Raw genomic sequence first — 27,835 nt, 5'->3', positions numbered from 1 at the left:
AACAGATACAGTTAATATCTAACAAATCTGTAGCAAGTCACTTGATCGACATATCGAGATTATAAATCATATCCTACTTGCATTTCACCATTTCTATCTATTTATTTATATATTACTTAAATGAAAACAATCTTACATTACACAGTAAGAAGGCATATTAACAGATATAGTTGACAGTTAACAGTTCTGTAGCAATTCACATGTTCAGCTTATTAAGATTATAAATCATATCCTACATTTCTCATATCTATATTCATCTAACATTATTTTCATATATAACATTGATGGTAAAATAAAAATACCTTACATTGTGAGATGTCATATGAGCAGATAGTGTTGACAATTGACAGTTTTCTACAAAATGGTGACCTTTCTACCAAAGCTGAGTGACATCACAATGGCTGTTTATGATGTAACAAGTCACATGGTTAGTGTAATTTCATATATAACATTTAGGTTAAAGTAAGCATACCTTACATTGTGAGATGTTGATAACTAAATGATCAGGGCAAGATTAATAATGGGGCGGATGGAGCTCCAGCTCCAGGCCTCCACATTAACAAATGCACATCATCAGCATGATGATGACCAGATGCCTAGCTGGTCACACAGTCAGCCATAAATTATAAGTATAAAAATTGTTTGTCTAGTTTTCGCAGAAAATTATGCATTTTTTCTATTTTTATAACGCTTCCCCAGTAACACATTTCTCCACTGCCTGCCTGACGTCCCTGCTGCTGCGCCTCACCTGCCACCAATCTCCCCTGGCCTGGTCTTCCTGCAACACTTCCATAGCTACAGTGGAGACATCAGGAGAGAGAGGAAAAGACAGACTAGATTACATTCACTTCGATCTAGGTAATAGGATTTACAGAACTTTTATACATTACTATTATTAAATACATTATTTAAATATATTAAAATATATTTGAGCCATAAAATAATTTATATATATATATATATATATATATATATATATATATATATATAGGGAAAAACAGCGGCACTCTCAGGACTTGAAATATAAATAAGACTCACGACTCCCAGAGATCAGCGTCCAACGTTTCAGTCGGTGTGACTTTTATCAAGAACAAGTTCTTGATAAAAGTCACACCGACTGAAACGTTGGACGCTGATCTCTGGGAGTCGTGAGTCTTATTTATATTTCAAGTCCTGAGAGTGCCGCTGTTTTTCCCTATATACTTGGTTCACACACCATTAGAGGGCACCCAGGCAGGTACTGACTACACTGTGGAGTGCCGGCGTTATTTCTATATATATATATATATCTATACATACATATATATATATACATATATATATAAATATATGTATATAAAAAATTTAATTAACTTATTTAAATAAATACATTGTGTTTTGTTTTGTTTTTTTCTTTTCCTTTGGCCTCATTGGCAGAGACGCTACATCGTGACTTTTGTCGCAAAGGATTTGGTACATCATATGTACAAAGTCGCAGATTAAGTATAAAGTAATGTAGCGGGTGGAATAGCTGCGGCCACTCTTATAGGGAACCTTTCTTGCACAGATTTGCGACATAGTCGCACAGAGATGTAAAAAATACTTTAAGTCCCAGTGGTCAGTGTACACTAGCAATGTAGTTTTGTGGCTTTAGTGATGTGAATAAGATGAGCAGAGAGGGCTGGGGCGCACTGATAGTGATGTCACTGGGGCTACTCCCTGATGAGGTCGAGGCAATCGGGAAGCCGACTGCCTAAATACCGGCAGCCGGCTTCCTGACTGGCTTATCCCGGCATGGGTGAAATGCCGGGCGTCTATATATAGACGCCCACATTTCCCCGACGCCGGGAGACTGGCACCTGGCAACACGATCGTAGTGATGCCGGGCGCCGCGAGCGGACAGCCGTGGGGGGGGGAGAGTTAGGTTTAGGGCTCCCGGGGGGGACTTAGGGTTAGGCACCCCCCCGGGGGACTTAGGTTTAGGCAGCGGGGAAGGGGCCATGCGGCCGACGGTATTTCATACCAATTCCCTGATGAGGGATTCCCGGACAGCGCTGTCTGGAGGGATCCGCCTAGCCGCATCAGGCAGGGGCCGGCTTCCCCCTCCAGGAGAGGCTGGGATTAGAGCACTCCGTATGATTGCAGGACTCGTCTGCCCATAAAAGCAGCACTGCCTGTAGACATACTGTATAACTCATGCAATTTCTCATGTTTAATATGTTTCATGCGGTTCTCAAAAGTTGAAGAGTTTAAATGAACTGTGCTTCCCCTAATTCTTGCTTTTGTGTAATTGGAGTGCTAATCACTCAGGGTTTATGGATAACCTTGTGTGAAAGAATTGCATTCCTGTAGAATATATTATGTTCCTTTCTAATAATGTTTCTTGCATGCAATGATATTAAAAACATATTCTGAAATGAAAATATGCTAATAGTTCCAAAGCTTCCCTGGGCATAAGGACACCCACCGCTGCCTTCTCATATACATACGACGTTGTTCACCTGCGTAAATATCGGTAACATGGACGCACATCGAGCGGCCATCTTGCCCTTGCGGCAGGTCTGACCAGCCGCAGACTCGGCAGCTCTCCTGGCACGCTGAGGACTCACGCTGCATAGGAGACCGCAAGGGCTTATTTATGCACGCCCATGTAACGGCGTTTAAACGGCCAGGCACGCCTGCGTTTTTTTCTAACCACCTTCCGATATCAACCCCAAATGCTGCCAACCTTTACAATGGATTCACCTGTGCATCCATAATCGCAATGCGAACGCTGCGCAGTGCGGTTTAAACACATGGGCAATGGCAAACAATCGCTTGACCTGCGTTCGTAATCGCCATAGTGTCCGTCTCTGAATCAGGCCCAGTGTACAGCACCACTTATGTGTTGTGTGGGAGGTGAACAGTCTCCTCCTATGTCATTTGGACGTTACTTTTCACAACAAATTGTCATTGAAAAAGTTTAAACATAAATATACTCTTATATATAAAGTTTCTGCATTGGGTGTATAGTTAACAGTTAGAAAATACAAATAACTTAAGGCTTAAAAGGTACAAAAATAGAAGTTCCCGTTTGCATGGAGAGCTTTATGTGTAACAGATGATGCATGACTAGGTTCTGTCTATGGTGGAATATCTCCACGGTCGCTGTACAGTCTTTCCATGCAGTGCCCTCAGGAAAAGGGAGTAATGAGCTGACTGTATGGAATCCTCAGTCAGCAGTAGTTATTTGGAGGAAAACGCCTCACAGTATGTTGAGTTTTAATTATGAAGTTAGCTGATGCCAGCAGCAGGGGGCAGTATTCAGCCGGCTTCCTCTCTAGCCTCAGATGGCCGACTTCTCAGATCATGGCGGTGAGGCTTTGAATGACATTTTGTTCTAGAAGCTTTCTCAACACTCTGCGTTCCAGAGGAATATTATGTTGAGAAGAACTCTGAGAAAGAGGAACAATATGCAGAAGTTATCCATTAGGGAGATTGTGTCTATCGCTAAACAAGTTTTTATGCTGAAAGCTTTTTTGTACTGAACATATTAAGATTTTTTTTTTTATTAACCATCCAATTTTACAGAGTACAAAGAGAATGTCCACATAGAACAATTAGAATAAAGTATGACATGTAGACAAGGTCCATATATAATATACAATACACAGTGTACCCCGATCTCATACAAAATGACCAAATCATTTAATAAAAAGAAATCAACAGATAATAATTTTTTATACCTGGAGAGATGGACCTGGCGAAGGAAGAGGCACTACAACGTACAGCAAGCATCCGCATACTTCGAGCTACAATGAGGGATTCCAGGGTGGTACGCATCTTCTCTTGTGGCTGAGTGGGTGTAGGCTGACCAGTTTGGGGTTGTGTGTCCCCCTGCTATGGCATTACACCCCCGCCTGGTTCAGCCGGATGCTGATTATAGGAAAATAGGGGGAACCCCACGAAGTGTTTCCCCCCGATTTTCCTATACTAGCCCAGGCTGAGATGTCCGGTGCTGGTAATTCATTTGAGGGGGTTATCCCAACGAATTTCCATTTGGATACTGCTTTACACAACAAAGCCTGCACAGGTCATACTGATCTATGCAGTGTTTTGAATCCGCCGCACGTTGAGTCTATCCTAAAGGGGCAAATCCGACAGGGTTTTAGAATGAAAAATAAAAAACAAACAATAGGTACCACTATCAAATTGAAATAGACACTCAAATACACTGCTTAGTTTATCTGTGAGTTTGAGCTTCTAAGCGCAAGGCGATGACCAGCGAAGTCAAACACAATTCTTAGTAAATTTATCTCCTCATGTGGGGAAAGCAACATGGATAAATGTAATACAGAGATCATTTATCTTATGGCACAAATGGTGTCAGAAGAAATCTGAAAGTGCTGATCCAAAGATGCCCAAAGTAGTGCCAAAGGGATTCATGGTTAAGGCATCACTTCATGTGTATAGTTTGTATAGTTACAAAAAAAAATTACAATAAATACTTAAAACTTTATAAAGTCTAAAAATAATCCAAACCAAGATTTTTTTTTTTTTCAACAATTTTCAAAGTGAACTTTGACCATTATTTTATTTATTTTTTTAATACTATGAAATGGAGCGATTTACCCTACCAGTATAATTTTGAGGTGTGGGAGGAAACTGGAGTACCCGGAGGAGACCCATGCAAGCACAGGGAGAATATACAAACTCCACACAGTTAGGGCCACAGTGGGTAACGAACCCACGGCCTCAGTGCCACTTGCGAAGGTCTTGTTGCGTGAGGATAGATCAATGATCTCATCTCTGTGACTGGTGTTCCCCACGTTTGCACCTACATGTACATGCCGGGGAAAGCAGACAGGTCCCCGTCACTAAGTAGCCTATTCATCATCGCTTCATTTTTACAAAAGCAGGTGAAAATTAACATTTTCACTTGGAATTGTAAAAATTCAGTTTTCGGGCCATTCATCAAGAAGGTAAAGCAGGAGATATTACAGTATGTGCCCATACACTAGTATCAAAGATATCTCCAACTTACCTTCCACTGGTGGAATGGCCCGCTGTCCCCATACACTAGTATGGGGACAGAATTTATACAATATTTTCGGAGCTTGAGTGTGGGAGCAGTCGCCATCTTCAGATGGCATTTTCTCCAGCTTGTGTATCGCAACTGGCCCGGGTTGCGAAGAGCGATGCCTTCAGATCCCTCCGCCCTTGTCCGGCTCCTTCCGCCAGAGATCGGGGCTCTTGTGCGCATGCGTGACCTGTAGGATTTTCGCGGAACACCGGATTTTAGGATCAGCTGTCACTGCGCTGGAGCAATGCTGAATTGCCCCGGATTCAGCGTCGAGTTAGAATGTTAATTATCGGGGTCCGAATTAATTAACATAATGAATAGACACCTAAGGAATCGGTATGGAATCCCGGCTGCCGCATGGCCGGCAGTTTGATTCCCGGCAGCGGCAGCCCGACAGATCAGCAGAGCCCGGCAGCGGAAGTCCGACAGCGCTGGAAAGCCCGATCGTCCCTAAGGGAAGTATAAACTAACTTAACCTCCTAACCCTCCTTAGGGGTGCCTAACCCCCCTTCCCCGCTGCCTAAACCTAAATCCCCCCCGGGGGGGCCTAACCCTAACCCTCCCTCCCCCTAGCCTAACCCTCCCGGGGGGGTGCCTAACCCTAAGTCCCCCCCGGGTGCCCTAAACCAAACCCTCCCCCCCGCGGCGCCTGGCATCCCTTCGATCGGGATGCGAGGCGCCTGTCTCCCGGCGTCGGGGAAATGACAGGCGTCTAGATATAGACGCCCGGCATTTCACCTTCGCAGGGATAAGACAGTCAGGAAGCCGGCTGCCGGTATTAAGGCAGCCGGTTTCCCGATTGTATACCACCCCTAATACCTTTGATGAACTGGGCTAAGCTAAGAAGTCCTAATGAAAAATCCCTCACAGTGCTGTTTCCTGGTACAGCCAGCAGATGTCACTATTGTATTTTTTTACACTTACAGTAGAAAACATTTAGCTCATAAAAAAGTCTAGCCAGCATTTCAAATATTAAGTAAATTTTTTTTTCTTCCCTACCTTTAAATTTACAGGATTATGTACCTCCCTTATTACCTGAACAGGAAACTGCAGTGAGATCCAGGCCCTGCCATATTGAATTACAATGTAATTGCCGAACCTGAAGGCTTCAGTCTTTTAGGTCTTGTGAAAATGCTGTAAGGGGGGGCTGGAGCTGCAGCTCCACCCGCCCCATTGATGATCTGGCCCTGAGCGCCAGGCCTACAAACGTATACTTACGCCCCACGACAGAGCACAAATGGGGTCTGACAAGGTTAGTAGTAAAAGCTAAAGTCATATAAGCTGGGTATACACTTAGCAATGTGTACCCAGCCGAGCTATCGTGCGGTGGGACCCGGCATACACACTTGCCGATGCCGGGAGAGAAGGTGCGTTGGTGGGGGCCGAGCTGCATGTGCCAGATATAGCTGCCAGCAGGATTACTGGATATTGCCCGTCAGACCTACATGCAGGAAGGGGGGTACTACACTAGAATAAAAAACTTACAATCTAAAATCTATACTACCTGAGGTCACTGGCTGGGTACACACTGGAGCATCTGTTCCAACATCAGAAAGAATGCCCGTGAACAGTGATTGTGCGTCCACACTGGACAACTTTAATGAAAGACAGAACAATCACAGTTACGTCATCATTAACAATGCACTGGTCGCTAGTGGTATCTCTAGGTTTCATGTGCAGCGATCATTGGAAACGACGTGGGAGCACGCAATCACCAGTGCACAATGAGCAATGTAGGCGATATCTTATTACGAAACTGCACAATCAGCCCAACATCGCTCCAGTCTGTACCCAGATTTAGGTGTAGGGGGGGGTCCTCTGGCTCCATGGTTGGTCCAGGGCTGGGGGCCCATAGTCCATACTTGCCTTCCTTTAGGCTGTCCCTTCCGGGAGGGGACAGCCTGGTCATCTCTCTGTACACAGCAGGTGGGCAGAGCGTGGTGGCTCAATAGCGTCATCCCGGCCCCGCCCCCCGCTGTGCAGAGCCTATAATACAGCGGGGACGGGGCTTCGATGAGGCGATTTAACGCAAATCGGTCATCTGATCCACCGGACTGCATACTAAGTGGCCTGCAACAGGGGATGCGGGCTGGCAGCGGCTGGTTCTGGGAGACTTGCCTAATCTTCCGGGTGGTCGGGAGCGCAACCAGATTTTTGGGAGAGTAGGTAAGTATGCCATAGTCCCCACAGTTCACATTATGCCAAAAAGTAAAGCAAGAAAAAGGGGGGGGGGGGGATATCTAGTGACCCACTGGGTCCAAAATACTAGTACTGTTATTTCACATCATTAATCAGTTCCTCTCCTCTATATAATAATAGCACATATCAGTGCTGGGAGCTGTGTTATTCTTCCTCATATCAGCTTCTACTGTAAATAATAAAATAACTACCATTTTAGTGTGTGCCTCCCTATACCAGTCTGCCCACAGGGTCACCTTCCAGCTCCCACCGACCACCCACAGTCACAGCGTGCATGGCACTGCAGGAGCAATAGAGCAAGTGCCGCAGCCCGCTACTGCTGCATTGTAGTGTGAGGAGGAGCCACCAGTGAGGGAGGTAAGGGCTGTGCGGCTACGGCCATAGACAGAGCCGCGCTTCTGCCGCTGCACAACTACAAGGGACCCCGGCCCTCGCCACTGCTGCCCTTATCAAATGCGGCCGCAGAAGCACAGCTCAGCTTCCGCCCCCCAAGTGCCCCAAGCGTGGCCGCGGTGCTGTTGCTATGTGACAGTGTGCCACGGCTACTAATGAGAGAGGAGGTCCAGGCCGGCGGGGGTCCGGCCCAGCGCAAGTACCCCGCTGTTCCAATCCGACCCTGGCCCCGCCTCTTGGTGACATGGAGGAAGTCGCCAGGGTCTGAAGCGGGAGGAGGGCTCAGCCTGGGATTGTGGCGGCAGAATGTGCAGGGGGGGAGCATGTAGATTGTCTGGCTCCCATAGTAACTGCTCGCCAAGTTGCACAGATGGGAGGCTCCAGAATGCCGTTCCTGATCACGTCATTTTTCAGAAGACCTTCAGGAACGGCGTTCTGGAGCATTCCCCCTGAAAAATAGCCTGGTTTATCACTCTCCACTTTATCACTTTCTAGAGCTTAGTACATCTCCCCCATAATCTATTATACTGCCAGGGGCAAAAGCAGGATTTTGAGTGGGAGCTATATAGATATATTTATAGATAGAGATATATAGATAGAGATATAGGGGCCTATTCATCAACACTAAAATAAAGTTTTTAAGGACATTTACCTTAAATACTGTTATTTTAGTATTCATGAAGACTTAACACAGAAGATATCACTGATATCTCCTGGTTAAGTCCCCCTGAGTTAATTTCCACACACCCCATACATTAGTATGGGGATATGGAAATTCTGGTATTCATCAAATTCCAGAAAATTCTGTATTTTCGGAATTTGATGGAGTTACTATCCGCCACTGTGAGGTGGCGAATAGCAGGTAACACTTACCTGCTTCCAGCTTGTGAGGTCCCCAGTCGTCTTCCTCCGGCGCTCTGGTCCGTTCTCTGGCTCCGGCGGCTGCTCGGACACTGTGTTCTCCCAGCAGAACACAATAAAGTTTAGAAAAAAAAATTATTTCATTGTTTTTTTTTCTAAATTGTACTGTGTTCTGCTGGGGGAACACAGTGTCAGAACAGACACCGGAGCTGGAGGCGCTGCAGCAAGCAGGTAAGTCAGGGATGGGGGGGGGGGTTAGGTTTTCCGAGGGGGGAGGGAGGGGTTGGGGACACACACACAAAATTACCGCAGCTGTAGGTAGTGCTGCGCATGCGCTGGTTTTACGAATGTAACAGCGCATGCGCAGCACGGATTACAGCTGCGGTACGTTAGTGTAGACAGGGAAAACTGTCTATTTCCCGAAAAGATGTCATCGCAAAAATGACAGCTTTTCGGAATAGATAGTTATGGAGAGGAGGAATGATGGATTCCTTCGGTAATTAGGTAGAACTCCATGGGCTCTATTTACTGCAATCTGCATTTGTAATGCAGATTGTAGTGTGATATTACCGACTGAATTCAGGCAATATCACATGGATTTACTAAAAATCCCTTGCAGGGACAGAGCTTGCGATAAAGCTCTGTCCCTGCGAATACCCTCCGCACACTAGTTACGGTATTTTCGCAAAAAAGGTGGCGTTATTATCACAGGGTTTTCCCCGATATTTTCTCACAATTTATTTTTAGTAACTTTGGTCGGATCACATTTCCCATTACAATCATGGAAAATGCGATCTGATTACTAAAAATAAGTGGTAATTAGGGCTTGGAGTAGAATTTTACGAATTATACTCCAATTGCCCTGTAGTAACGTTAGGTGATAGTAAAATAATGTGAAATGAGTGTGAAAAACACAAAACAGCCCTTTTTCACTTTATTTTAGTAAAAATAATGCTAATAAATAGAGCCCAATGTGAGTTCTAAACCTAATTACCGCCAGAGAAATTTAAGTTATGATGAATAGGCCTCAGACATAGATATACAAATCTATATATATAGGGGGAGGGGGATGTGTGAGAGTGAGGAAGGGAGAGTGACAGATAAAGTAAGGGAGAAGAGAGAGGGAGGGGGAGAGGGAGAGGGAATGAGAGAAAGGGAGGGGGAAGAGAGAGGAAGGGGGGAGAGGGAGAGAGGGGGAGGGAGAGGGAATGAGAGAAAGGGAGGGAGGGGGAGAGGGAGAGAGGGGAAGGGAGAGGGAATGAGAGAAAGGGAGGGGGAAGAGAGAGGAAGGGGGGAGAGGGAGAGAGGGGGAGGGAGAGGGAATGAGAGAAAGGGAGGGGGAAGAGAGAAAGGTAGGGACTAAAAAGCACATACACAGTACCTGTTGCAGCTGCAGCATCAGCTTTCTGATGGGGGCGGGCACTACACAGCATTAGGCCCCGCCCCCTACCCATACATCCACGAATCGCGCCATCATGCCAGTGGGGGGGGCGGGGCTTCCATAGTCAGCAACCACGGTATGTCTAGTGAGTGTGCTGTGAACCTGAGTGATGCTGCTGGAAGCCGGCCAAGGAGAGTCCCAAGTGGCCGGGATCCGGTCAAAATTTGTAGCAGTGTGGGGGCCCTCAAGGTGTGGAGACCCCTGGGCGAACGCCCCATACGCCACTCATCAGGCCCTGGTTATTAATACATTTTCCCTATAGATTGTAAGCTTGCAAGCAGGGCCCTCTTACCTCTATGTCTGTCTGTTATTACCCTGTTTTGTTCTATCAATGTTTCCAATTGTAAAGCGCAATGGAATATGCTGCGCTATATAAGAAACTGTTAATAAATAAAATAATAAATGAAGGTGAAAGAAGGTATTTTCCTTTTAAAATGTAAATGAATACAAACACACCCACATTCGTTGTTTACCAGTATAAATCCAATGGGAATGGTCTTTCCTACAGTAACCCAATGGAGATTACTATTTAGTAAATGTGAATAAACAGACGCAACTTGATATAAAATCGCCGCAATGATAATGAATTAAGAGCTCACACAATCAGCCGAATCACAAGTGGCTGGATTGCGCTGTCATCATTGCGTAGATTCGCACCTCAAGCCCAGCAAGTGACATGATTCCTATAAGCGTATCTGCACATGTGTCCACGTCTAAAATAAACATGAGCACAACCATACTGGATTCGGCAGACACTGGCGCAGTCCGCCACCGTTCTGTTTCTCCAGGTGTACAGGGGGAAGCGAGGTAAATGGTGCACTTTTGTTGTGGGTGCGCAGTACATACATGTGTTCATCATAGGACAACATGAGCATCTGACGAAGGGAGCAGTGTGGTCCCTTAATATACTATAAATATAATATGTACAGTATGTTGCTTTTTTTTCCCCCTGCGACTCAGCCAATCCACTCTGCCACTTTCTGCCAAGCAAGTCTGCCAAACTGCCAATCAGTGTCTGCCCTATTACAGAAGCCTCTTCCTCTATAGGTGGCAGCCTGTTGCCGAGAAGTGATGACATGCACTCCACTTTGTTTCATAGGTATCAGTCAGTCAAATTGCACATTTGTTATATGCTAATTTGAAGTGATTCTGGTTAACAGCATGGATGAGATCAATAACAGACAAGCAACAAAACAGACTGGATTTGCACTAATAGCATGGATGAGATATAGAACAGACAAGCAACAAAACACAGACTGGATTTGCACTAACAGCATGGATGAGATAAAGAACAGGCAAGCAACAAAACACAGACTGGATTTGCACTAACAGCATGGATGAGATCAATTACAGACAAGCAACAAAACACAGACTGGATTTACACTAACAGCATGGATGACATAAATAATAGACAAGCAACAAAACAGACTGGATTTGCACTAACAGCATGGATGAGATAAAGAACAGACAAGCAACAAAACACAGACTGGATTTGCACTAACAGCATGGATGAGAAAGAACAGACAAGCAACAAAACACAGACTGAATTTGCACAAACAGCATGGATGAGATCAAGAACAGACAAGCAACAAAACACAGACTGAATTTGCACTAACAGCATGGATGAGATAAAGAATAGACAAGCAACAAAACAGACTGGATTTGCACTAACAGCATGGATGAGATAAAGAACAGACAAGCAACAAAACACAGACTGGATTTGCACTAACAGCATGGATGAGATAAAGAACAGACAAGCAACAAAACAGAGACTGGATTTGCACTAACAGCATGGATGAGATAAAGAACAGACAAGCAACAAAACACAGACTGGATTTGCACTAACAGCATGAATGAGATAAAGAACAGACAAGCAACAAAACACAGACTGGATTTGCACTAACAGCATGGATGAGATAAATAATAGACAAGCAACAAAACACAGACTGGTTTTACACTAACAGCATGGATGAGAAAGAACAGACAAGCAACAAAACAGACTGGATTTGCACTAACAGCATGGATGAGAAAGAACAGACAAGCAACAAAACACAGACTGGATTTGCACTAACAGCATGGATGAGATAAAGAACAGACAAGCAACAAAACACAGACTGGATTTGCACTAACAGCATGGATGAGATAAAGAACAGACAAGCAACAAAACACAGACTGGATTTGCACTAACAGCATGGATGAGATAAAGAACAGACAAGCAACAAAACAGACTGGATTTGCACTAACAGCATGGATGAGATAAAGAACAGACAAGCAACAAAACACAGACTGGATTTGCACTAACAGCATGGATGAGATAAAGAACAGACAAGCAACAAAACACAGACTGGATTTGCACTAACAGCATGGATGAGATAAAGAACAGACAAGCAACAAAACACAGACTGGATTTGCACTAACAGCATGGATGAGATAAATAATAGACAAGCAACAAAACACAGACTGGTTTTACACTAACAGCATGGATGAGAAAGAACAGACAAGCAACAAAACAGACTGGATTTGCACTAACAGCATGGATGAGAAAGAACAGACAAGCAACAAAACACAGACTGGATTTGCACTAACAGCATGGATGAGATAAAGAACAGACAAGCAACAAAACACAGACTGGATTTGCACTAACAGCATGGATGAGATAAAGAATAGACAAGCAACAAAACAGACTGGATTTGCACTAACAGCATGGATGAGATAAAGAACAGACAAGCAACAAAACAGACTGGATTTGCACTAACAGCATGGATGAGATCAAGAACAGACAAGCAACAAAACACAGACTGAATTTGCACTAACAGCATGGATGAGATAAAGAATAGACAAGCAACAAAACAGACTGGATTTGCACTAACAGCATGGATGAGATAAAGAACAGACAAGCAACAAAACACAGACTGGATTTGCACTAACAGCATGGATGAGATAAAGAACAGACAAGCAACAAAACACAGACTGGTTTTACACTAACAGCATGGATGAGAAAGAACAGACAAGCAACAAAACAGACTGGATTTGCACTAACAGCATGGATGAGAAAGAACAGACAAGCAACAAAACACAGACTGGATTTGCACTAACAGCATGGATGAGATAAATAACAGACAAGCAACAAAACACAGACTGGATTTGCACTAACAGCATGGATGAGATAAAGAACAGACAAGCAACAAAACACAGACTGGATTTGCACTAACAGCATGGATGAGATAAAGAACAGACAAGCAACAAAACACAGACTGGATTTGCACTAACAGCATGGATGAGATAAAGAACAGACAAGCAACAAAACACAGACTGGATTTGCACTAACAGCATGGATGAGATAAATAATAGACAAGCAACAAAACACAGACTGGTTTTACACTAACAGCATGGATGAGAAAGAACAGACAAGCAACAAAACAGACTGGATTTGCACTAACAGCATGGATGAGAAAGAACAGACAAGCAACAAAACACAGACTGGATTTGCACTAACAGCATGGATGAGATAAAGAACAGACAAGCAACAAAACACAGACTGGATTTGCACTAACAGCATGGATGAGATAAAGAACAGACAAGCAACAAAACAGACTGGATTTGCACTAACAGCATGGATGAGATAAAGAACAGACAAGCAACAAAACACAGACTGGATTTACACTTACAAACATGTTCTCCATGGTTTTATTATTGTAGTAGTGGATGGGCTCTGTTCTCAAATTCCACATTGGGTATCCAAACCCTGCAATGTTAACCTGGTCACAAAAGTGAATAGCAAAGGTGATTGCAATCAAGCCAGTGGTGGGGACCTGCAATAATAGTAATAAATACATAAGTGGACATTATACTAATAACTCACAAACAATAGGTTGTGTTAAATGCTGACATTTTCTAGAAGTGAAGAATTGAAAGGATGCTCCCCACATCTGATACATTACATATTCTGGGGCCTATGGGGAAACGCTAGTCATCAGGGGTGTCTTTAGAGAGGAGGGGCCCCATGTGCGTTCCCCCGTCCAGGGCCCCCTCCTCTCTTCCCGGCAGTCGACTGACCGGCCACCATAGCATTAGTAGACTCTGGGCACTAGAGTGTGCCCGGAGTCTACTGCGCATGTACAAACCGCCGGAACAATGGCCGCAGCTGCCATTTTTCTGGCTTTTTGTACATTGCCGACACCTGGCGCGGGACCTCGGAGAGGTAAGTTCTAAATAATATGGGTGCAGGGTGTGCAGTGCGGGCCCCCCCTGGACCTGGGAGCCCGTGTGCACCGCACACCCTGCACTCATTATAGACAAGCCCCTGCTAGTCATCATCAGGGGTCTGGAAAGGACCACCTGATATTCAGCAAACTCCGAAAACTGAATGTTTTCGGAGTTTGCTTCCGAGAACAAGTGCCATTTTCAGCCGGCGCTTGTTCTCGGATCCCTGCTCCTTCCTATGGGAAGGAGTTCCGGGGATGCGAAGAGGGATCCGAGCGTATCCCTCCGCCGCCACCTCACTACCTTCCGAGCGGCTGTGTACATGCGTGACCTTGAGTCACGCATGTGTAGCTGGGACGACGGAGATAAGTAACACCGCTACTTCTGTAGCTGCAACCAGGAGTATAGCTTATTTTTGGAGCAGCTGATGAATTGCTCTGCTGTCACGTTTCCCCCTCCGCGAGTTGGTTAATTAAGTATCCCTCGCAGCTAGATGATTACTTAATCATCGGAGGTCATACGGCCTCCGTAGATGAATAGGCCCCTCTGGCGTTATAGTCCGGTAATGGGTAACGACGTAATGCAGAGCTTCCCAAAAACTCTGCCATTACAGTCCAGGGTTTTAAGGATATCCATGCTTGAACCCAGATGGTTAAATTAAATTGACTGAGGTACTCATTATGGGCTCTATTTATCAACATTATTTTTACTAAAATAATGTGAAAAAGGGTGTTTTCACATTATTTTAGTATCACCTGTAGTTATTACAGGGCAATTGGAGTAGAATTCGTAAAATTCTACTCCAACCCCCAGTATCACTTATTTTTAGTAATCAGATCGCATTTCCCATAACTGTAATGGGAAATGTGATCTGACCATAGTTACTAAAAATAAATGTGAAAAAAATACCGGGGAAAGCCCTGTGATAATAACGCCACCTGGAGGTGACGTTATCCAGGGTCTCCCCCGGTTACCAGCCTCCTGTCCTGCTCTAACAGGGAGAGCAGAGCCGGGAGTCGGTCCCTGTAATCAGCTATGTGGTCTAAACAGACCGCAAACTGATTAATGTAAAAAAAAAGTAAAAAAAAAAAAGTATAAAAAAAAAAAATTACTTTCCTGACTCCAGGGACCGGTGATCGGGCCTCCGGTGATGACTCCCCTCCGGTCAGCTGGTCTCCCACAGTGCACTGCTGCCCGGTCATCAGGTGATCGGGCCCCATTGCAGTATGGGAGATCACCTGACCGGAGGAATGGAGAACATCACCGGAGGCCTGGAGCATGCAGGTAAGTGTAAGTAAGGGAGGGGGGGGTCGCGGGGGGGAGGGGTGGTGGCGGGGGGTCCGCTATCGCGGGGGGCGGGGATTAGCGCCGGAGGGGGGTAGCTGAGGCGAACGGTCGGCGCATGCGCGGGCACTTAATCACTGTATTTTTTGCCAAAATACCGTGAAAAGGCTCCAAAGGGGATTAGCAGGGACAGAGCTTTATCGCAAGCTCTGTGCCTGCAAGGGATTTGTAGTAAATCCCTGTGATATTGCCTGAATTCGCAATGCGAATTCACTCGGTAATATCACACTACAATCTGCATTACCAATGCGGATTGTAGTAAATAGAGCCCTAAGTCACATGTGCTCAAGCATGGATATCCTTAAAACCTGGACTATAATGGTGGAGTTTGGGAACCTCTGACATAATGTACAGTGTTCCATCATTCTCTGTGATATTGATGCTCTTTGTGCACAGAATGATAATAACGCTCTCTGCAGAGGAGACACTGGAGGCCTTTTATGTAGCAAACACAGGGTAAAGGGTTTAAATGTCACATTAAAGTCCAGTCTTTGATATCATGAGTTTCAATTAAACAAACTTATATCCGGTTTTCTCTTAACATACTTCTTGGTTTAGTCTTATTTCATGCATGGGGTAAATAAATGAGAACAGTGACATGGGAACTGTCTGCACTACAGGCAGGGGCTGGCTGCAACTTTTAGCCTGGGGGGCAAATGCATGCAGGTGGCCCTGGCAGAGGAGTAGCATGTAGCCAGGGAGTCCGAAGAATATGCGTGCTACGGCAGGGCCCCCCCTAAAGTGTTCCAGGGAGGAGGCGGGTCCATATGGGAATAATGTAAGGTAAAAATAAAGATTAGGGCAGCCCCCTGTCGTAGTGCCCATATGCAATGCCCCCGTGTGCCACAGGAGAGAACACCCTTGTGCAGGCCTCCAGTAGTGCCCCCAGTAGTAGTCCCCTCCCTTGTAGTGCCCCCAGTAGTAGTAGTCCCCCCCCTTTGTAGTGCCCCCAGTAGTAGTAGTCCCCCCCCTTTGCAGTGCCCCCAGTAGTAGTAGTCCCCCCCTTTGTAGTGCCCCCATTAGTAGTAGTCCCCCCCTTTGTAGTGCCCCCATTAGTAGTAGTCCCCCCTTGTAGTGCCCCCAGTAGTAGTAGCCCCCCCCTGTAGTGCCCCCAGTAGTAGTCCCCCCCTTGTAGTGTCCCCAGTAGTAGCAGTAGTCCCCCCCTTGTAGTGTACCCAGTAGTAGTAGTCCCCACCCCCCTTGTAGTGCCCCCAGTAGTAGTAGTCCCCTTATAGTGCCCCCAGTAGTAGTAGTCCCCCACCCCCCTTGTAGTGCCCCCAGTAGTGCCAGACCCCCCCCCCAGTAAACCCACAAAATAAAAAAACAAAATAAAAAAAAAACACTTACCTGAATCCGCGCTCCCGCCGCCGCCGCCATCTGCTCCTCGTCTGTCCTCCCGGGCCGGGCCGCTCTGCATTATGGGAGAGATGTCATATGACATCATGACGTCTCTCCCATTGCCCACTGCGGAAGCCAGAAGATGGAGCGGCTCCCGCAGTGGGCGCAGCAGCAGCAGCTAATGAGAGTCTGACAGACTCTCATTGGCTGCTGCTTACAACAAACACACAGCTGCCGGAGCCGGCGGCTGTGTGTTTGTCAGTGTAGCGCTGACCGAACTCCGTCCGGTCAGCGCTACACACGTGGTGCAGTCTGTGTCACAGTGACACAGACTGCACCGGCCCGCATGACGCTGCGGCCCGAGGGGCACATGGCACCTTGCCCCCCGGCCCAGCCCGCCACTGACTACAGGTATCACAGGCGGGGGAGGATTGGGAACTGTCTGCACTACAGGTATCACAGGCAGGGGAGGATTGGGAACTCTCTGCACTACAGGTATCACAGGCGGGGGAGGATTGGGAACGGTCTGCACTACAGGTATCACAGGCGGGGGAGGATTGGGAACGGTCTGCACTACAGGTATCACAGGCGGGGGAGGATTGGGAACGGTCTGCACTACAGGTATCACAGGCGGGGGAGGATTGGGAACGGTCTGCACTACAGGTATCACAGGCGGGGGAGGATTGGGAACGGTCTGCACTACAGGTATCACAGGCGGGGGAGGATTGGGAACTGTCTGCACTACAGGTATCACAGTCGGGGGAGGATTGGGAACGGTCTGCACTACAGGTATCACAGGCGGGGGAGGATTGGGAACGGTCTGCACTACAGGTATCACAGGCGGGGGAGGATTGGGAACGGTCTGCACTACAGGTATCACAGGCGGGGGAGGATTGGGAACGGTCTGCACTACAGGTATCACAGGCGGGGGAGGATTGGGAACTGTCTGCACTACAGGTATCACAGGCGGGGGAGGATTGGGAACTGTCTGCACTACAGGTATCACAGTCGGGGGAGGATTGGGAACGGTCTGCACTACAGGTATCACAGTCGGGGGAGGATTGGGAACGGTCTGCACTACAGGTATCACAGGCGGGGGAGGATTGGGAACTGTCTGCACTACAGGTATCACAGGCGGGGGAGGATTGGGAACGGTCTGCACTACAGGTATCACAGGCAGGGGAGGATGGGGAACTGAAAGTGTACCTGAAAAAAATTTCTAGCAGGTGCCTCATGTGGGCACCTATTTGGAAACTGAGTGCCAGAACATAGCAGGGATGGTATAAAGAAAAATACAGTGACAAAGTTGTGTGCACATACAAACGTTAAGGCAAATCACTCCATGCAAAGCCAGAGCACATTCATACATTATACATGTACTACGCAGGGATCTATACATCTCATCACTATACTGTAGTCGACGCAGCAACAGTACAGAATTGAAATGACACGGAGTGATCGGATATCCCCAATTCATAATTCACAAGAGCAGGGTATTGAGATTGAGGCTTATTACCCAATTCAAATACTGGGTTCTACGCAGTTTCCTTATTTCAAATATTTCACCACCCAGAATAGGTTTAGACCCCATTGTTATATAAACAGTGAAAGCCAATTCCAAACCCCATACAACACCCTGGCTATGCCACAAGTGGATGTCTGAAAGACATGGTTACACATTGCGTGGTAGATGTATATAGCATTGAAAACAGCGGAGAAGTTGCCCATAGCCACCAACCAGCTTAGAGGTAACATTTATCAAGTACATTCAATAAAATGATAGGTAGTAGCTAATTGGTTGCTATGGGCAACTTCTCCACTAGTCCACGTTTTTCACTGCTTGATACTGTACATCTCCACATATGTTTTTCAGACTTCTGTGCCTTTCCTAATTTCATTTCCTACTGCTCCTGATTACCCCCTATCTACCCATTCCTCTCTCTCCTGCTCCCGATTACCCCCTATCTACCCATTCCTCTCTCTCCTGCTCCCGATTACCCCCTATCTACCCATTCCTCTCTCTCCTACTCCCGATTACCCCCTATCTACCCATTCCTCTCTCTCCTGCTCCCGATTACCCCCTATCTACCCATTCCTCTCTCTCCTGCTCCTGATTACCCCTTATCTATCCATTCCTCTCTCTCCTGCTGCTGATTAACCCCCATCTACCTATTCCTCTCTCCTGCTCCTGATTACCCCCATCTACCTATTCCTCTCTCTCCTGCTCCTGATTATCCCCCATCTACCTATTCCTCTCTCTCCTGCTCCTGATTACCCCCATCTACCCATTCCTCTCTCTCCTGCTCCTGATTATCCCCCATCTACCCATTCCTCTCTCCTGCTCCTGATTACCCCCATCTACCTATTCCTCTCTCTCCTGCTCCTGATTACCCCCATCTACCCATTCCTCTCTCTCCTGCTCCTGATTATCCCCCATCTACCCATTCCTCTCTCCTGCTCCTGATTACCCCCATCTACCTATTCCTCTCTCTCCTGCTCCTGATTACCCCCATCTACCCATTCCTCTCTCTCCTGCTCCTGATTACCCCCCTATCTACCCATTCCTCTCTCTCCTGCTTATCCCCTATCTACCCATTCCTCTCTCTCCTGCTCCTGATTATCCCCCATCTACCCATCCCTCTCTCTCCTGCTCACCCCGTTACAGTGTATATATTAAAATCAACATATATTAATAAAATATGTGTGTGTGTATTATGTATATATATATATATTATATATATATATATATATATATATATATATATATATATTCACACATCCCAGAGTCAGATCCCAGAACTAGTCTGGCCAGATGGTTTAACATACCCATAGATGGGAAGAGACCCCACAATACAATCTAATTAGCATTTGTTAAGGTGTTCATACTTCACATCATACCCCTGGCAAGAGGCTTTTTCCTCTTGAAGCCTCCTCACTGGTGATTGGACATGAGTTTCAAAGTAAAGGATTGAAACACCCCCTTTTTGAACACACCTATCAGGTAATAGGAAAAAGGTTGGATTCTCACAGAGATCAGAGAAAGGGTCTCACACAGATGCAGGCACACACACTTGGAGAAATACACATTCTTGCAAGGAGACACCAGAGACACAGGCAGAGCAGATTTGCCCCCCAGAAGGAGGCCAAAATGCAGCTTCATTCCCCAGGAGGCCTGGAGATATCTACTCATAATGGCTAAGTAAACTGTACATTAGTTAGCCTATTTGGGTATTTGTAACAAGTTTGTATTAATCTGTTTATAGCTTATATAAATAGTTTGTAGTGATTTATGTAGTAATCAATATGGTGATTAACAGTAAGGTTATCAAGCTGTAATGCTTTGAATATGGCTTGGATAAGTTAGTGTATTTGTAGCAAGTTTGTCTCAATCTGTAGTAGACTATATGGGTAACAAGTTTGTATTGTAGTTTCGGAAAAGGCTGGGTTAACATTCAATAGTGAAGTGAATTTCTAACAGCAAGCTATATGGGTGACTCTGTAATGTAGAATATGTAGCAATGCATACGGTGGATTTGTAGTGTATTCCTTGTCTTGTTTAATGGAAGCTACAGTTTCGTAACATGGTGTATATTTCAGGTTACAAAGGAAATTCCATGTGCTCTCCCCCTTCCCCCATTGAACCATGTGTTTAATGGAAATTGAAGTTGGGCCATGTGGTTGGTGGATGCTTTATAGTATTATGATAGAATTGTGTACTGAGATATACATACATAAATACTCTGTTCCATGTGTTGTGATCATAGTTATAATATTATCATAGTTTTGGTGTTATTTCAGTATTATGATAGAATTGTGTACTATGAGTTGTATACTGGTATTTTAACTATTACAGAGGAATCAGCTTATATGTATTATACAACGTTATAGTATCTGAAAAGCTTGTATAGTGGATGTAATCATAGACTAGTATCAGTGTTATATCATGGAAGTTGAAAATAATAGTCACTGGTATACAATTTAATGTACCCTTCTGCTCCACGGGAAATTTCTGTCCTGGAAACCCGACAAAAGTGTTAAGATAGGCATCAAAATACAGACGGCTATCTTAATCCCGATGCCGGAATCCAGGAGGATGTGTGCCCGAACTAAGGTAAGTCCAGAGAGCCCTTAGTGTTAGCCGGGGTGGGGAGGGTTAGATTTAGGTTATGGGGGGTGACCGGAATGAGAAATCTTTCAAATTGTCAAGTGTGTACCCACTATGTCTGCCGTTGTGCACTCCAGCAGAGTCAGGCGCATTGTCAGATCGGCCCTACATGCAGCTCAATCTGACGATGAGACTGATGACCCCATGCAGCGGGATGCGTCAGGGGCCGACATATTGGGCGGTCAAGCACCGGATCGTCTAATGTGTACCAGCCACCCGATATGTAGGCTCATCAGCAGGGGCGGTAGTCAGTCGTAGCACTGGGTACACACATCGTTTACCCAGCTTTAGTGTCTTCAGGTAATAAATCCAACGGGTTTCATTTTTTTCTCAGTTCGACTATTATGTCTCCTCCCCTCCAGTTCGGGTTTATTTTTTCTATTCCTATAAACTTCAGCGTTGAGGGGTCTTTATTATATTTTTCTAAATGTTGTGTGATGTGGTGGGTCTGTATGCTACTCTTTATATTGTATATATGCTCCGCTCCATTTTCAATTTTCTTTTGTTTGTCCAACATTCTAGGAGGTAGGAGGTAGATGACCCCCTCTGTTTCACAAGAAATATGTTCTCTTATTTTGTATTCAGTTCTTGTTTGGTTAGAAGAGAATTTAGTGACTGGTTTTGTATCTTTTATATTCGCGGTTTTGCACGCCATACAGATAAAGGCAATAGAAGTGTCCTTTTGATTAATTTTTAATTGGGCTATAATTCTTGTAAACTCTTGTCTTAAATTCTTGCCTTTTTCTGTAAATGATCTTTAGTTTATTGGGTAGTACATGGATTAGTTGTTCACCCAAACCCAGAATGTGATAGTGTTTCTTTAAAATATTCTCCAGGAGATAATAATGACTGCTACTGAATTGCGTTATGAAGGCTAATTGAAAATAGTCTCTTGTTGTTTTCTGTTTATACTGTATCAAAGCTTCCCTATCTAGTTTAACTCTATTATGTTCACAATCAAATAAAAGGCACAGCAATGGGAACATCTTTCGCACCAAGCTATGCAAGCCTTTTTGTTAATCTATATTCCTTATTAATGATACTGAACCCCATGATGTTTTGATTTTCATTGTCCCTCTGTGATTTGCATGATCACTTTTATGTTGATTTTGGTTTGCTCTTTATATTATTTGAAAAATTTTCAATAAATAAATTTGACAAAAATAAGCGCTAAATTATTCCCATCTAAAAGGAACAGTACAGTAACATACAAAGCTACCTTCAAGGAAAAAAGGCTTACACAGTAGCATCCTGCCATATGTATGTTGGTTCAGCATAAGGCTAATCAGTGGTGTAAATTCAACCCAGATTCCCGAAGGCAAGTTATAATTTGGTGCCCCCCCGTCACAGCCACTGACACTGTAATGTAGCAAATTGCATGCATCCAGGCTATAGATAGATGAAGGCAGCAGCTGATGGTCTGACATGGTGCTCTCCACTAGTGTATGGTGGCTTCTCAGGTGCCGCAAAGGCATGCCATGTATTGGGTGGCCATGATGGTACACTCCGTGTACATAGTTACACCCCTAAGTGGGGTGAATAGGTTGTGGACAATGGAGGTGGAGCTGGAGCTCGGTGGCAGGGGCCTCCATTGTCTCCCATAGTTCTGCCCCTAAGGCTAATGCAGTTGGGCAGTAATAGGGGCAGATGTGCCCATTTTGCCGTGAAATCCTTCTGCATTGCTCTTTTATGACTTTAATAAATATATTCCTTTGTATGTTGGCATCATTCAAATTCAGTATATGCAAGGCAATCACTAATCACTGTGACACAACTCCCCACTTACCCATCTCAATACTTTGTTTCTACGAGTAGAACCCAAGAATTCTGTGGCAGCAAATTCCACATAGTAAGGATTGAAGAGGCGCATGTTCTGAGGCTGTAGCTCCCACATTACAGGGGGCTGTTTCCAGAAACTTTTTTCAATCTGCAAAATAATGAGACAGTATAAAATAGATGATGGCATATGTTACCGCTTTGATTTAAGTCATGTACTTAGAAGCTTAGGGGTCCATTTATCAATATTTGCGGCAAATCCCTTGAAAGCACCCATTTTTGGGGTGGGGGGAGGGGACCCTCAAATAGTTAGCATCACCCGAATGTATGTACAGGGGATAGCCGGAGATGTTGGAGATATCTGCTGCAGTCTCCCGTTATCAAATGAAATAGCAGCCCCCAAAGTTTTTTCCAGGGGCCGCTTTATTGCACACTCAACCAAGCTCCGGAATGCATTCTGCAGTTTGGCCCCGTTAGCTAATGCCATTTTTATGTGGAGTCAGCCATTGTATCCCTTCCCAGCAGTGACACTTGCGTGGTCAGCAGACGGTGCATCCCCAATAGCGCTGCGAGGTTCCAAAGAAGTAGATAGTGATCGCTTCACTTCTAAAGGTGGGTATACACTATAGCGATATATCTGCAGATGATGATCGTTCATACTGTCGAAGCTGGATAATTGGCTGAGACAAGATCAGTTTAAAATTGAATCGCGGCGACACCATCTTGCGACTGGCCGCAAGACGCCATCTTGGAAATGAAATCGCAAGATGCCATTTTGCGAATGGCCGCCCAAGCGCCATTTTAGATAAGCTCACAATTAAGTACATATGGCAAGATTACTATTAGCACCATGCGATTGCATCTTTCATCATTTCTCATATACACAGTAATACGCACAATTGCGCTGTTAACTAGTCGCATATTAGCGAATGCATAAGATCCTATATGAAAATGCTGTTTAGTAGCTAAATGCGCACGCATCTGTCCCCAGTTAACTAGCGTCTTTATATCAAACCCCGTATACTCACACATTACATATTCACATACAAGGTTCCATAAGCTTTAAGGTATAAGATTTAAGTTTGTTCACTTAGTATAAATGCTGTGAAATAAAGATTATTTGGTAACTAAGGTTTTATACATGCTAAGTAAGCCGTGTTTGGTTTCGTGTTGATGCGTACTCTTTCAACAGAATTCCTGTATTATCGGTGTGGAGATCGCATCATGCATTCTCGACTTATGGACCGTAGAGACTTCAAGCAACAAAATCCAGAGACCCTCAGTTGTTGGAGGCTGGGTTGTGTCTATTTGAATCAGCCTGTTAAACGCTCTGTAACAGATGTATCCCCCTTGGGAACCAATGACATCAGCAACAAACGTCTCTATTGTTTTGTCTATCCCTGGGGGGTATAAATATGTGTGCTCAAACGCTGGGTTTTTAGTCTTCGTGCTGAATGCTGATAGACAAGAGGTTTCTTGCTGATGCCTAACATCTGGTCCGGAAGCGCTGCGTATGTATACTGTACTGTACTGAATTGTGTCTGCATCAATAGCGTGTAACTGACTGTACTTTACTTGAATAATACTTGTGCTTTGGAACCACAGATTCCAGGTCTTAAGTCTTTTTTTACTGTATGACTGCGTACGCAAATTAGCATCATCCTTAGAAGGTATAGGCAGGATATTAGAAGGTATAGGCAGGATATTAGAAGGTATAGGAAGGAGTGTATAGAGGTTCAAATATAGATTCCTTAGTTGGGGGCTCGTAGTGAAGTTACTTACCTACTCACACGGTACATACGGCTATCGATATCTCAGCAAAGGGTGGAGTGGCCACATGCAGGGTTTACCTGCAACCGCTTTGTGCTGAAAGATCGCTATCAGTTTCCATGTGAGCCAAGGAAGCTGACTAGAATCCAGGGACAAGAGAGGAAAAAGTTTGTTTTCCTTTGTTGATAGAACCTAACGTTTAGAGAGGTGCCGCTGTATTGAGTACGCGGCTGAGTCGCAGTTTGGCGCACAAGATGCACTTTTGTGTACGCAGCTAAAGGTTGTCATACGGTTGTGTGGTAGTCGCATTATTGTGCATGCGACTGGTCGCACAATAGCATATACGTACTTCCGGTCGTGCTGCCACGTGTTTAATTAAAGCAGTTGAGGTTTACATTTTTCAATTGTTATCAATATCTGGGTTAACGTGTATTTTTCTGCGCAGGAAAAAGTGTGTAACAGTGAGTATGTGTTGGTAGGGGTAACTTGTTCCCTACAGTTAAGGGTATCATATGATCCTTAAGGGCTAGGTGTAAGGGTTAGTCTAGCCGCTCGGTAAGTAGCTTTACCGTTCTATACACAATAGCAGGTGTACATGTTGTCTTTCTTGTAGAGAGGTGCGTGGAAGTAGCCGACATACAAACTTCCATAGGTGTGGAAGTTGCCTTACTAAATCTTATCCAGGTGTTGAAGTTGGCTTTTGCAAATCTTATCCAGATGTGTGGGCGCCACCGACTTAAATCGTCCACAGGTAAGTGAAAGTATCTTGATTGTCTTTCACCAGTTTAAATCTTTATTGAAAAGCGTAGGATTTTGTCTCAGAATGGGAGCCGCGCAAACAGTAGAGATGTTAGACAATGATGTGCTGCTAATGGAGGCGCTGATCGGATTGGCTCGTCGTATTATGCATACTAAGTACGGTACTTATGCGATAAGGTATTGTGATGTATGGTTTCATATGACGATGAAGAGTGTTAAACCGTTTCCCAGAATTGGTAGTTTTGATAAAGATGTATTAGATAATGTCCAGGATCACATCAGTCTGATGCGCTCCCGATAGAAAAAGGTTAAATATTATGAATGTTTAAAACTGTGGCAGCATGAGGGGGATGCGTGGCTTAAAAATGTGCAAGCAACGCAAACTAGCGTCGCGAGCACATTGCCAGAGAATACATCCGCGATGCTAAATTGCAATAAGGGTGAGCCGCAAAATGGCGCACACATGCGGCAAGGTAGCATTGTGGAGAGTATTGCCAGCAGTTCACGCTCACCTCCCCAACCTTATGTGGATGGAGGTGCAAGTACAGTTACCAAAAATACTCATAAAAATGTAACAAGCAATTTGTACCCTCTTTGAAGCAACCATAAAGAAAATGTTTATGATGTGGATGATGAGCCTATTGTAATGTCTGCCATTTCCTATGCTGTGCAAATGATAGATGCTGTATCACCACAATCACGAGTGGTGCCGCCATCTCCATCGGTAACAGCAAGGGAAGTGCTAACACCCTCTGCACCCGTAGAGGAAGTTGTTCATACCATACGTAGCAGCAGCAGATTAAACCCCCAGCCAGGTAACAAGATCAAAGGCAGCAGCGCTACCGGTCTGCATCCCATTCGGACAATAACCGTTCCAAATAGAAATGCAGATGCGAACGGTATAGTACCCACGAGGAAGTGGTAATGCATTGTCCTTGGACAAGAGCAGAACTAAATTCCATCATAAATGATTTCCCCGATCCCAAAAAGGAACTAGCCAAATGTCAAAGATTTTTGAGAAATTTGGGTAGTTCACATGAGCCCACTAATAAAGATTGGCGTGTGGTGTTAAGGGCCTGTCTACCACGCAATACCGACGTGACAAAATTTATCACGGATTGTGTATTGGATGGTGACTAGGGATGTGCGCCGGACCATTTTTGCCGGATTTGGATTTGGTTCTAATTCGTCGTCCGGCTTTGGATTTGGATTTGGATTTGCCAAACTGCGGTGACTGGCTTTGGATTTGGATTTGGATTTGGATTTTTTTACAAAAATTGACAAAAAAAGCTAAAATCACATAAATTGGTCTTTTTTTTCTTCCTAGAGTATTATTAACCTCAATAACATTAATTTCCAGTCAATTTAGACCATATCACAGCTTATAATATTGTTTTCAACATTATTGGCCAAAGGTTGCAGTGAGCTGACTGGTTACTAAGCGACAAAGCAGCGGCACAACGACACAGACACCACAGTATAAAGCACATCTATGACACATTGCCACACAGCAGTGGCAGAAATGAAAAGTAGTGCACCCACCCAGTGGGGTACGGCCAGCAGAGTCACAGTACTTGTTTACAAAGTGGGCTACGGCCCTAGGAGTCACAATGCACAATCTTATTAGCATTACACCGCACATAGGGCCTGATTCACATTACACCATAAAGTAGTGTCTCTTATTTATGTTACGACACACAGTAGTGCCCCTTTTACACAATGCCCACAGTAGTGACCCTTTTACAGAATGCCCACAGTAGCGGTGTCCCTTACACAATGTCCCCCAGCAGTGGTGCCCCCTATGCAGTCCCCTTAGTAGTACGGTCCACTATGCAGTGCCCCCAGTTGAATGCTCCCCAGTAGTATGCCCCCCATTAGCAGGCCCCCCCCAGTAGTATGTCCCCCATTAGCAGGCCCCCCCAGTAGTATGCCCCCCATTAGCATGCCACCCAGTAGTATGCCCCCCCAGTAGTATGGCTCCCCCAGTAGTATGGCTCCCCCAGTAGTAGGCTGCCCCAGTAGCAGGCCCCCCCAGTAGTAGGCTGCTCCAGTAGTAGCCCCCCCTGTAGTATGGCCCCCCCTGTAGTAGGCCCCCCCAGTAGTATGGCCCCCCCCAGTAGCAGGCCCCTCAGTAGTATGGCCCCCCCAGTAGCAGACCCCCCCCAGTAGTATAGCCCCCCCCAGTAGCAGGCCCCTCTGTAGTATGGCCCCCCCAGTAGTATAGCCCTGCCCAGTAGCAGACCCCCCCCAGTAGTGCAGACCCCCCAGTAGTATAGCCCCCCCCAGTAGCAGGCCCCTCTGTAGTATGGCCCCCCAATAGTGCAGATCCCCCCCAGTAGTATGGCCCCCCCAGTAGCAGACCCCCCCCAGTAGTATGGCCCCCCCAGTAGCAGACCCCCCCCAGTAGTATAGCCCCCCCCAGTAGCAGGCCCCTCTGTAGTATGGCCCCCCCAGTAGTATTGCCTCCCCCAGTAGCAGACCCCCCCCCAGTAGTATAGCCCCCCCAGTAGCAGGCCCCTCTGTAGTATGGCCCCCCCAGTAGTAT

At 45.4% G+C, this 27,835-nt stretch overlaps 1 protein-coding gene across 6 annotated transcripts in view; it reads right to left on the bottom strand.

Moving 5' to 3' along the window:
- Nucleotides 1-1,199: 1,199 nt before the first annotated feature.
- LOC148513531 (CMP-N-acetylneuraminate-beta-galactosamide-alpha-2,3-sialyltransferase 4-like) overlaps nt 1,200-27,835 on the bottom strand; it is an 89,019-nt gene continuing 62,383 nt past the window's right edge. For 5 of the 6 annotated variants that reach the window (XM_088481878.1, XM_088481879.1, XM_088481880.1 and 2 more), the window contains 3 exons: nt 22,772-22,912; nt 13,604-13,747; nt 1,200-3,413 (listed from right to left, as the gene is read on the bottom strand). In XM_088481878.1, coding sequence (XP_088338004.1) covers nt 3,321-3,413; nt 13,604-13,747; nt 22,772-22,912 — 378 coding nt within the window. In that variant the 3' untranslated portion in view covers nt 1,200-3,320. The remainder of the gene's footprint in view (nt 3,414-13,603; nt 13,748-22,771; nt 22,913-27,835) is intronic. The other variant, XM_088481883.1, reaches the window with a different exon arrangement.

This window comes from Taudactylus pleione, unplaced genomic scaffold (genome assembly GCF_031769625.1).
Source record: "Taudactylus pleione unplaced genomic scaffold, aTauple2 ptg000278l, whole genome shotgun sequence".
NCBI classification, from domain to species: Eukaryota; Metazoa; Chordata; class Amphibia; order Anura; family Myobatrachidae; genus Taudactylus; species Taudactylus pleione.
The sequence above is the reverse complement of the archived record's forward strand: the minus strand, read 5'-3'. Positions and strand labels throughout refer to the sequence as shown.